Source organism: Pyrus communis, chromosome 1, assembly GCF_963583255.1.
Source record: "Pyrus communis chromosome 1, drPyrComm1.1, whole genome shotgun sequence".
Taxonomy (NCBI): domain Eukaryota; kingdom Viridiplantae; phylum Streptophyta; class Magnoliopsida; order Rosales; family Rosaceae; genus Pyrus; species Pyrus communis.
This window is the reverse complement of record NC_084803.1, coordinates 10,201,294-10,213,393: the sequence shown is the minus strand read 5'-3', so window position 1 is coordinate 10,213,393 and position 12,100 is coordinate 10,201,294. Positions and strand designations below refer to the sequence as shown.

General features: G+C 39.9%; 1 protein-coding gene and 1 long non-coding RNA gene across 2 annotated transcripts; both read left to right on the top strand.

The window, feature by feature from the left end:
• The first annotated feature begins 3,644 nt into the window (after window positions 1–3,644).
• On the top strand, window positions 3,645–6,660 carry LOC137720069 (uncharacterized). Its single transcript, XR_011066461.1, has 4 exons — window positions 3,645–3,757; window positions 5,172–5,235; window positions 5,426–5,534; window positions 5,636–6,660. It is a non-coding gene; the product is annotated as an uncharacterized lncRNA (long non-coding RNA).
• A 1,307-nt stretch (window positions 6,661–7,967) lies between these two features.
• On the top strand, window positions 7,968–12,032 carry LOC137743517 (ubiquitin C-terminal hydrolase 22-like). The gene is made up of 3 exons (XM_068483429.1): window positions 7,968–9,052; window positions 9,174–9,298; window positions 10,877–12,032. Exons 1-3 carry the CDS (start codon window positions 8,157–8,159, stop codon window positions 11,647–11,649), a joined length of 1,794 nt encoding a protein of 597 aa, XP_068339530.1. The 5' UTR covers window positions 7,968–8,156; the 3' UTR covers window positions 11,650–12,032.
• The last annotated feature ends 68 nt before the right edge of the window (window positions 12,033–12,100 follow it).

Below are 12,100 nucleotides of genomic sequence, written 5' to 3'. Positions count from 1 at the left end.
GCTTAAGCCATGTGGGTCTCTCCTTCCTAAATCAGGCTATCTATTGGTTAGGGTTTTATAGTCAATCAGATGTCTTGTCTTTTTTCGGCGGCTTTGGTAGTTAGCGGTTGGAGAAAAAGGCATTCACCCAAAACCAAAAAAAAAAAAAAAAAAAAAAAAAAAAAAAGAGAGAGAGAGAGAAATGTTGGATTAAATTGTTTTTTTCAAGTATAGTTTTTTTTTTACTAAAATCGGTAGTGGGCACCATAATCACCATTTTAAATTTGATTACTTTACACATTAATGGAGTAGAGAAAAAGTCACCATTTTAAATTTGATTATTTCACATAATTTTGAAGGAGAAAAAGTATTCAAAGGACGTAACAACATTAAAATAAGACAAATTCACATGAACAAATTATCTATATAGAAAAATGCTACAGAGATTTTCTTACATTAGGACTTTTCGTCATCTCATCTTTTTAGCAGAATATTTTAAAATGTTGATGCGGGAATTGTGCCAAATAGATAAGATGGTGGAGAGTCCATACAGAGTCCAACTTTTGATAAAATCTCCTTAACATTCCTCATCTATATAAAACTAAAAACAAGGACAACATAGATACAGTTAAGGCAAACAATGACACAAAAAAAATTATGATATCACATAATCACAATGAGATTTTTGTTGACTAATTATGTAAGAAGCACTTGTGTTTATAGGTGTTCTTAGCTAGAAGTGGTCTATTAGAAATATGTCAGCATTTTCACTAAAAACTTACGTTCTTCTTTAAGAACCTAGCACTCGGCATGGCTTTTCCAGAAAACACTTTCATGTCAAAATATAGCAAAACGCTTTTGGTTAGAAACGTTTTTAGTTATTTCAAAAGCCATTACAAACAAAGACAAAGCATATATAAGCATATTTTCACAATCAACATATTTGGGCCTCTTTAGCATGTCAACGAATGGTACTTATAGACCTATTAAAATAAGATGGGCATGAGTAAGGCCCACTAAAGGATGAGAATATCAAGTCATTGGGCCTACAAGGCAGCCTAAGGAATCCAATTGACAAAACATCAACATAAGAATGAAAGACAACTGCCACCACTGATCACTCATAGCCCAATTGTCCACTGACAAGAAGAGACAAGAGCATAACTTAAAAGTACTTTCTGACCACTTGAGGCAATTGGTAGACCTGACAATTTTCTAACACAGAGCTCCTAGGACAAGTCTGTTCAGATGTCAACTACTAGCCACGCGTTGGATATCGACGGGAAATTAAATACGTGAAGAGACATAAATGTTGACAGGCCTATTGCTTAGCTAAAGTACTTTTCAACCACTATTAGGCGAGTTGTGCGCTTTGGTACTTGTCGACCCGAGAAACCCTTATAAGCAGTCGGATCAACAAGAGAAAATTACATTACATTATTGTAAAGTATTCTTCTAATTCACATCAAATATATATCAAATCATAACAAGGACGTAGCCCCATCTTTAGGAATAAACCATTTAAATACTTTGTTCATAACCTAGCTTTATGCCCCGAGCACACCAAAAGTAGACTATACTAATTTTTACTAACCTTCAAGTTTTGAGCTTTAACAAGTTGTTGAATCCAAGCGAATGCATATCACTAATTACACGTGTACATGAACCATTAGATTAAAATGGACGAACGAGATGAAGTTCCTAACCTAAGTTTCAACCGGGTTAAAAACCCCATTTTCACGTTCAATTTTCCAATCCGGTCATTTAACCCCTGTTGTAGCATAACTTAAAAAGTTTATGGCTTGTTTGGTATCCTATTTGAAATTTTTTATCATTTCTCAAAACATTTCTTGAAAATAATTTTCTTTAAGACTCAAAAACTTGATTGGTTTGTGATTTAAAATTTTTAAATCTTGCGGCTTAAACTAGACAAAGAGATTTAAAAAGAGGGGGTCGCAGGAGAAGGAGAAAGAGGAAAGAGGAGGAAAGAAAGTAAGAGATGATTGAAGGAAAGAGAAATAAGAGAGAGGTTCGGACGAGATAGAGAGGATGAGGAGTGAGAGAAAGAACCGAGATAATGAAAAGAACGGATTGGAGAAGAGACGAAAAAGGTAAAAAGAAAAAAAGAGGAGAGAGAAAGAAGAAAAGAGAGAGAGAGAGAGAGAGAGAGAGACAGATTTGGAGTGAGAGGGGATGAGGGAGAGAAAAAGAAAGGAATGAGTTTAAGTTTAGGCCAAATCAGATAAATGATCCATGTGGTCATAAGGTATTCGAAAGATAGCCCTTGTGCTAAAAAAAACTCGGATTTAAATCCTTGTGGTGTACTCCATTGGCAATTTAGTCCAAAAGTGATTTTTCCGTTAACTATCTGTTAATACATGGGTAAAATTGTACTTTGACATGTTCACTCTTCCTCGTCTCTCTGCTCTCTCTGTAATTTGAATTTTCACAAAACCAGTTATGAGAAAGCTGTCATTCAGATCGGCAGGAAGCTTTAAGATTGGCCTTTCGTTGCTTTTTACGAACAGCAAGAAAGCCGTCACTGAGATCTCTAAGTTCGATTCGGGCTTGCTGCAGCTTCAGAATGAACCTGTAGAAGAAGGTGAAATTGTTGATGATGGCGGTGGTCACGTGCCGAGAATAATGGATGAGGTTCTCAGTTTCTTCACTGAGATTTCGGTGATGCTAGACTGCTTGACCGACTTTCCTACGACACTTGACCATGGTAAAGTTGCTGAATTTCACTTCAAATTGAATGCAAGGTTTTGCCTATTTTCTTTGTGCATGTTGCTTTAATTTTCTAATGAAGTTGTGGAGAATTGAAAAGAAATCACGTTTATGGGAGGAAGCTTTGATTTGTTTCGAATAAATCGAAATTTATTCGAAAGCTGTTATGATGATTTTCGTTCGGTTTGATTTTGTGTTCTACTTTTGTAATGGTAGATACCGGAGTTGGAATCGAAGACCTCTTGATCTGTTTGTGATTGCAATACAACGATTGACAAGATAATTTGAAATAAACTGACATGACATTTGTGTTGGCAAGTTTATGCTGATTGAATTTGAATCAGACATGGTGTTGTACAAATACAAATTACAGACCTTCTTCTTATCCATACTTCTCGAACATGGTGTTGTGAAAGTACAAATTATAGACCTTGTTCTTATACATTGGACAATATAAAGACGAGAAAAAAGAAGGTGCACATACCAAAGTACAATTTTATACATGTATTGATAGATAGTTAACAGAAAAATCACATTTGGACTAAATTTGCTAACGGAGTACACCACAGGGGTTTAGATTCGAGTTTTTTTAGCACATGAGCTATCTTCCGAATACCTTATGACCACATGGATCATTTATCCGATTTGGTCTTAAGTTTAAAAACTATAAAAACTCACTTTTTATATTCTTAGAGAATATATTATATTTTTGAGTTAGTATTGAGTTCAGTTTTTTAAAATAGTCATACCAAACACGTTTTGAAGGCCTAATACTTAAAAATTATCTTTGAGTTTAAAAAGTTAAATTCAAGTAGAGTACCAAACATGCTCTTAATTACCACCGTTGAGATTCATCTAAAGGCGCAGAGATGTGATTGAACAAAAAAAAAAAAAAAAAAAATCAGGTGACGCCTACATGTGATTGACGGTTGAGAGGGCCTCGCAGAATCCAACCACCTCCTTCCTTCTTCCTCCCACCAAATGCAAATTCTCTGTGAAAGCTGAAAGCTCCAACATTTCCAAACCCCCATTGAAGAAATTATTCGATCAGGTACTGAATTTACTACCCAATATTTACTCCTGTAATATAATTTTTGCTTTCTGTTTTCCTGGCAATTGATCAAATCTAGAGAGAGAATGGTGTCTGGTAGCTGAGAAAATCTAGAGAGAGAGAGAGAGAGAGAGAGAGAGAGAGAAACTAACGGAGCTGAATTCTCCTTTCAATGATTGGATAACAATAATTACACTTTCTGTTCTCTTTCAATTGCACTCATAAGCTTCTTATTTGGGATTAAATTTCTCTGTTTTTTAATTTTTAATTTTCATGATGTTTTCACCTAATTACCTGTTGACTTTAAAAATTACAAAACCTACGTGGCGCGCAGGCCGAGTAACTAATAAACTAATTACGTCATTCGGTTGAATGCGGGGCGTGCCAACTCGTCGGCCGAGCTCGGCCGAGGAGTAAAATTTGTTGATGTCGCGTTGAGCGCGTTGTTGACTTCTTTATCTTGCGACTGCGACCGCGACCGAGGAAGGAACACTCTCGGTCTCTGGGTTCTAGAGCCTGAAGACAAGGCTATTAATTCTGCGAAGTTCACAAATCGTCGGAGTCCGATTCGGTCACTGTGATTATATTCGTAAGAGTATAAGCACGTTGAATCGAGACCAAACTATATGAACACAGGTACTCAAATGTGATGTATGTCTTGATGGTGAATGTAGTTCGGCCGTCGGAATGCCGAACTCTGAAACTCACTTGTGAGTATCCAATCATAAAATCACTCGGCGTCCAGTACGCCGAATAACGCAATTCGTAACACCTGACTATGCCGAGAGGGCTAGCAAGGTGACCTCTACCAACAAGGGTTCGAAAACCCTTCTCGGCCGAGACTTAGATAGGTAACCGGTCGGCATCGACGCAGTGCTGTTTATCCAAACTGAAGGTGTTCGCCGGGTGCCTCCACAGTGCTGTTTATCCAAACTGAAGGTGTGTCGGCAGAAAAAGAAAAGGAAAAAATCTCAAGGTATTTGAGAGGTTTTGCGCAGGGCAATTGTATGCTGAATTGAAGGTCCTTTTTTGTTGCATGATTTCTTGTATTTATAGCACCTGTTCCTTGAAACCGAATCGCGCCCTTATCTGGATTGGGACTCCTTGTCTCGTTCCAACTTTACTTCGAACAAACCCACTCCCATTAGGATTTTGAACTTTCCCCTCTTCCGAGGCTTTATTCTTCGCTGACCAGTAATCCTGGTTGCACCAGGACTTCCTTGACCTTTTTGTTTATTTGAATTATTCCTTCTTAGGATAGGACTCGACCAACCCTGCTAACTGGCCCAGAATCTATCAAGCAACCCATAGTAGTTGACATGACTTTGGGCTGAGCCCAACCGTATGCTCGGCCCAACAATATTATTTTGAGCCCAAACATTACCATGTATTGTCCTCATCGCTGAATTTTCAGGGACCCAAATGGTTGTTTGGAAACAAAGTCGTGGTGATACGTAGTCGTTCGGCTCAGAAAGATGGTAAAGCCTCAATCTTTTTTTCCTAATTTTCAATTTTATGCTCATCATTTTGATAAATTGTGGAGGAACATTAGCTGGTTATCGTCAATTTTTTGGTTTCGATACACGTTTCTTTAATACACTGAGGAGAGGGGAAAATGTTAGTGAAGGATTTAGTTAAAACAGCAGTTGACAACAACTATGGTGACAGGTTTATCACTCTAGTTTCGTGGACGATGAAGAAATTCCTAAAGCCTGTGGATGCCCTCTATTGCCTTTGAAAACCCACATAAAGGGACCTGCCCCGGTTTCAGAGCAAGGTTTTATATGTGTACAAGCACATTCATATTATTAGCTGATGATATTGTTTGATTTGGTCGTATTTTTTTGTTGTTGATACGAGGAATCTTCTTCTGCGCAGATAGAATGGATATTGTTGATGAAGCGATTACATACTTTCGTGCTAATGTTTTCTGGGAACTTTGATATTAAGAGCACCACCGATAAGCTCCTCATTTATTTGACTTTTTATATCAATGTGGCTTTGAAGCGGCTTGAGGGTTGCAGAACTTTGGCTGAAGGAACCAAGGCCATTATTAATTTGGGACTTGAAAAAGTTCCTGTTCCTGGAGAGCCGAGTTTCCCTTTCCCGGGACTTTTTCCTCTTCCTCGGTCCAGCGGGAAGCAGGTGAAGCTCTTTCTCATCTGTGCTTACATTTAGAATCATTCATATTATTTACTCTTATATGTTAGTTGATTAAGCCAATTAAAATTATAAGCTAATTGAGTTTCTCAATTGCAAACCGTGGATAAATGGAACTACGATTTAGTTTTAGATTTTAAGTTATTCTTGATGTCTTCTCCTTAAGTTCCAACTTTATGGATATCGATGAACATAAAAATCGAGTTGATTTGGAATGTTCTAGCAGTTAATGTTTCGAACAAACGCTATCAGTCTAGTCCTCGTGAACTGTCACAATACAAGGCGCCCTACCTTTGTTTGGCTGCTTGACTTGCTTTGTTTGTTTCACTTCGGTTATCAATAGATGATTGATTTTTGACCTTCTGAGATGACCTTGAGACGCCTTCATATTTCTCAGCATGCTTATCCGGTTATGGAACATGCATTTATTTATTGAACCATAGATGGTCTTGAATCGGCTGACTCGTTGCTAGACTATCAATTCCGAATAAATAAAGAAACAGACCCTCCACAGGGAATGCTTTCATCAGAGTTTCACATATTTCGCTAGGATATCTGAACTTGAATTGTTAATAACTAACACATCTATTCTTCTTTTGAGCCAATTATTGAGATAAGACAGTCGTATTGTTAGTTCTTCAGTTTAACTCTTCAGCGTGACATACCGTCAGTTCCATGTAGAACATTCATTGCATCTTCCATACATGAATCTCGGTTTTCTTTTCTCCCTTTAAACTTGATGCTACACTATCAATTCTTCTTAAAAGTAATTTTCATCTGCCCGCTTCAGACGCTAAATATATACATACACGTACACGTACACGTACACATACACATTATCTTATATTTCAAAGTATTGAATGGCTGCAGAATTGCTGAGGAATTATTTGAAGCAGATACGGGAGGAAGCAAGCGGGAGATTATTGAGCGTTGCTTACTGTTGTGGATTCTGAACAGGCAGTAGTCTAGTGATGTTGAGCCACCAGATTACCTTGCACATCGGAGACACCTCTTTCCGAAACCTACAGTGTATTCTTTCTCTTCCTCTTTCTACAGAGCCCTGTATGCGAATAAAATACCGATTTTTCTATCTACAATTAGTTATCTGACTACAGTAACTCATATACTTACGGAGGACCACGTAATTCGTACATCTACACACGGACTAGTGATGACGTGGTTCTCTGTATTGAGACAAGGTTCTTCTCAAGGGTTATAACACCGACTAAGGGTGGATGGATTCAATTGTTTACTAGAGAAGGAAAACAACATGATTTTGTAGTAATGATTTGGGATTAAATTTGTATGGACAAATAGAAACATGAGCTAATGGGTGAAATCATAGTCCCAACTCCCAAGCAATCCATAGTTTTATGGTCCAATCCCATGATTGTGAGCCAACGAAATGATTGGGTCTGTTTGGTGGCTCTGCCAACTTTTTGAGACAAGAGAATCAAAGAATGCTGTTATGCTCGTAATAATTAAGAGAGAGAGAATCGAATGGGAGACCTCGACGTTTGGAGAAAGGGCTCTTAATCGAGGTATAAACCCTTTATCCAAACGCTATGTACGACAATTATAAAAACAAATGTTAAACACTGATCAAATGAATCAGAACCGACCAAAACTTATAATCCGGAAAATGGTTTTGCTCACCAAAGTTGAGAAATTTTTCAGTGTGACTGGTATACGCGGTGGTACATCACGTGTCACTATATAAATTATGGGATATACATGTTAAAAAGTTAATAACTTAAAAAATAAAATTTTCCACCACTTATATAAAAACACATAGTGTACTTTCCGTGTTCTGGTCACAATGAAAATTTTCTCCTTACTTATTATTTATTGTGATAGTGAGCATCACCACTAGTTTACGATGGTTAAGAAAATGTACCAAGTAACATGATATTCATTTACAACATAAAAATTATTGAAATGATTCGAACTTGAGACCTCTGCTACCATACGGAGAGATTTTAGCCAAAATTATTGATTTTCTTCATTTTCTTAATTTTCTTCATTTTCGTCAACTTGTAGACCGAAGAAGCTGAGCGGACTACACTTACAACACACAGAGCCAGCGGTACTCATCACACTCCCAGGTCTCTCACTCCCATTCCCTTCAATCTCAGCCGTTGATCTCTTCCCCCATCCATGAACCATATGTCCTTTAACCTTAGGGTTTCCACCATCAATTTCACCCCAATCTCCGCCACCGCCACCATCATCGCCGTCCATGTCGTCGATGGCCAAGATCACTCACCCCCGCCAACAGATCAACGGCGAGATTCTGCCTCAGCCCTGTCCTCACCTTGCCGAGTTCCTCTCCAACAATGGCTCCAAGCCCTTCCGGGCCTTGCAGGACTGTCTACGGGTCAAGCCGCCGGGTGGCCGCGCATCTATCCGCCGCGATCCCAAGGAGGTCCCGCGCTGTGGCGCGTGCGGGGAGTCCGCGCGTCCCAGACTCTATGCGTGCATCACGTGCGCTGCCGTCCACTGTCATGTGCCATCCGGACCATCCCACGCTGCGGCTCACGCCTTCTCGATGCCTCCCGGTCACGAGATCGCCGTGGACGTTGACCGAGCGGAGCTCTTCTGCTGCGCGTGTAGAGACCAAGTCTACGATCGCGACTTCGACGCCGCAGTCGTCCTTGCTCAGACCGCCGCTTCGACGCTGGCCTCCTCAGCCACGTCAGCAGTCCAGCAGTACGCGCCGGAGAATCTCCGGAAGCGACGCCGTATCGACTACAAGCCGTGGATACCGAATCCGAGAGAGCAATACTTGGTGGGGAAGAATTCCAGTCCCCTAAACGGCGACGTCTCCGATTTGCCTTGGGGATTGCGCGGGCTCAACAATTTGGGGAACACGTGCTTTATGAACTCGGTTCTGCAGGCATTGCTCCATACGCCGCCGTTGCGGAACTACTTCCTCAGCGACCGGCATAACCGCTACTTCTGCCAGAAGAAGAGCAATGCCGATAACGCCGCCAAGAAAACTGCCGCCAATACTATTGATGGTGGCGGGAACAAGAGCGCTGCGCGCGTGTGCTTGGCCTGCGACATGGACGCCACGTTTTCTGCGGTTTTTTCGGGGGAGCGGACGCCTTATAGCCCCGCAAAGTTCTTGTACAGGTTTGTAATCTGTACAAATCGCATTTTAATCACAATGTAGGTGGTCAGGGGTGCAGGGATGGCGAAAATATTGTTTGATTTTTCGGGTTTTTGCTGATCTGTTGTTGTGGTAATGCCGTAGTTGGTGGCAGTACGCCGCGAATTTGGCGAGTTATGAGCAGCAGGACGCGCATGAGTTCTTCATTTCTATGCTTGATGGGATTCATGAGAAGGTGGATAAGGATCGGCGGAAACCCGAGAGCCAAGGTTAATTCTTTCTCAATCCGAAACTTGTATCTGTTAATTTTCATGTTGTGTTTTATGTGCATGCTACTTGAAATTCATGGGGACATCATAAGATACAATTACTAAAGAATAAAATTTTATTGTGTCTTGTTTCTGAATGTATATATGGAATTTGAATCAGTAGGGCCCTTTGTGCTTAATTTCTTTCTGGAAGCTCCTATACTTGAAACCGCATTGGATTTTGTACAAGTTGATCATTTTTTGAGAGCTTTTGAAGTTCATCAAATATTGAAATTTCTGGATAGAATCCTGCCTCAGTCATAGAGTAATATAAATTGGCAAATTGCTAATTTGGGAAAAAAATGAAGATTTTATTGAATTATCAAGTTTTACTCTTGGACCCAACTCTCTGTAGCTCCTCAGAGATATTGTTATCTCGGGAAATTGTTAGCTTTGGTTTAGCACATTTCGTAAGTCGTAATCGCTTTTCGTTGGCCAGCTTAGAATTTAATTTAATATCGTGTCTAGTGTATTTGTGGCCGCATAGTGGTAAACTAGTGTTGCGAACCCTGTGATGGGTTAAGAGAGCTTCCCGTAATACTATTTTCTTATATCAGAAAATGAGCTGATGGGCTTTACAAGATGGGAGTGTGAAAAATTAGGTGCTATGGCAATATTGCAAGACGACTAACTTAAGAGTTCCTAATGAGCAGTTGACTTCCCCAACATCTGTATTTTTCTCGTTTTCTTTAAACTAAGGTGACTTTAACATGTAAATGCAGGGTGTGGGTTTAGGTATCTTGCTTGTTGCCTAGGGAGTTGACAAGTGCTGAAAGATTTAGGGCTAATTTTCAACCTCTACCCGCTGGCTTGATGGCATTATCAGCTTCACCCAGTAAGTCAACTTTCATTTAGCTGTCTTGGGTTTATCTACCTGGGGAGATCTCGTATTTTATAGTCCTCAATTAACTCAACCTTTGTGCCATGTTTAGGGTCTGATTACAACAATGACCCCATACCCAGAAAATTGCAAGATTCTTCTCTTAGGTTCGCAGCCAGCAAACGTTCTCATCACTCCTGTGGGTGCTCCAATTCAAACTTTTCTTGCATCATCAGCCATCTTGTTGCTTTCTACCTACTTCTTGGCATCAGACTTTAACTACCTTTTCTTATCGCCTTGGAAACTGGGTATTTTCCATTGTCGTTGGAAACTGGGCATTTTCCCTTGTCATTCAACTTCCCTATAGTTCTGAGGAGTGAGGAGGTGCATTTTCCTAAAATTTTTGTCAATGATATAACTGGATGATTGAGTAGCTGACTTATATGGGACATATAGGATAGCTGACTAATCTGGGACATATAGGATAGCTGACTAATCTGGGACATATAGGATATAGAGGCTGCACATGATCAATAAAGCTTTTGTTGTAACTGTTATGTTAATGTTTGTCCGTTAGAGATGGATTCCAAGGCATTCTTTCTAGTGTTTCCAGACATTGAATTGTTTGATATTTGTCTTGACGTGGATCTTCACCTGTATTTGCGTGTACTTAATGAAAAAAAAGTCGCTGATAAATTTTCATTTCTTTTGTAGTGCAGGCAATGGAGACTGTTGTGTTGCTCATAGAGTTTTTTCTGGTATCTTGCGATCTGATGTCATGTGTATGGCCTGTGGTTTTACGTCTACAACATATGACCCATGTGTGGACATCTCATTAGATTTGGAACCTAACCAAGGAGGTTCTGCAAAGACTGGGTCCACAAAGTCAAGTTATTCTTGCTATGGCGAGGCAGATTGCATGAATTCCAGCCAAAACTGTGGGGTTTCTACCCTTATGGGATGCTTGGACCGCTTTACAAGACCTGAGAGATTGGGCTCTGACCAGAAATTTTTTTGCCAGCAGTGTCAGGTGAGGCAGGAGTCTCTCAAGCAAATGTCCATAAGAAAGCTTCCTTTGGTTTCATGCTTCCACATCAAGCGATTTGAACATTCTTCGGTGAGGAAAATGTCAAGGAAGGTTGACCGTTATTTGCAGTTCCCATTTTCGCTTGACATGGCTCCTTATCTCTCTTCTTCCATCTTGAGGAGCCGATTTGGAAATAGGATTTTGCCTTTTGATGGGGACAAGCCAGATGCATCAAATGACTTATGTTCAGAGTTTGAGTTGTTTGCTGTCGTCACTCACACAGGCAAGCTAGATGCAGGCCATTATGTGACTTACTTGCGATTGAGTAATCAGTGGTACAAGTGCGATGATGCTTGGATCACCCAAGTTAATGAGAACATTGTGAGGGCGGCACAGGGCTACATGATGTTCTATGTACAGAAAATGCTTTTTTACAAGGCAAGTGAGAAACCGAGTCCTACATGATCTTCTGGCCAGAAAAGTGAGCGATGAATTTTTGTTGCGTGAGATGAAAGATGGAAAAAAAGGAGAAAGGTATGAAAATTCATGGTTCGGTTTTGTTTGCTGGATAATATATGTTATCTAGCCGCTTTTGTCATTGGTTAAAGAAGTCAAGCAGCTCTCTACGTGCTCAGAGCTCACCGAGGATGAGGAAGAGGACGAACTCTCAGATGGAGCGTTTTGAGCCTGAATTTTTGGGGCAGCCTTGCATTTGGGAAAGTATTTAATTCATAAGGGTTGATATTGGTTTCTGATATGAATCCTGTTTCCAGGTATTGGTGATGGTTGATTCTTTTCTCATGAATCTTCTTTCATTCACAGATGTTGCAATGCCTACTGTTGACTAATATCAATGTCTAAATCAGCAAATCTCATCTTAATTGCATATATTTATTGATATTTTTATTTGGAATTT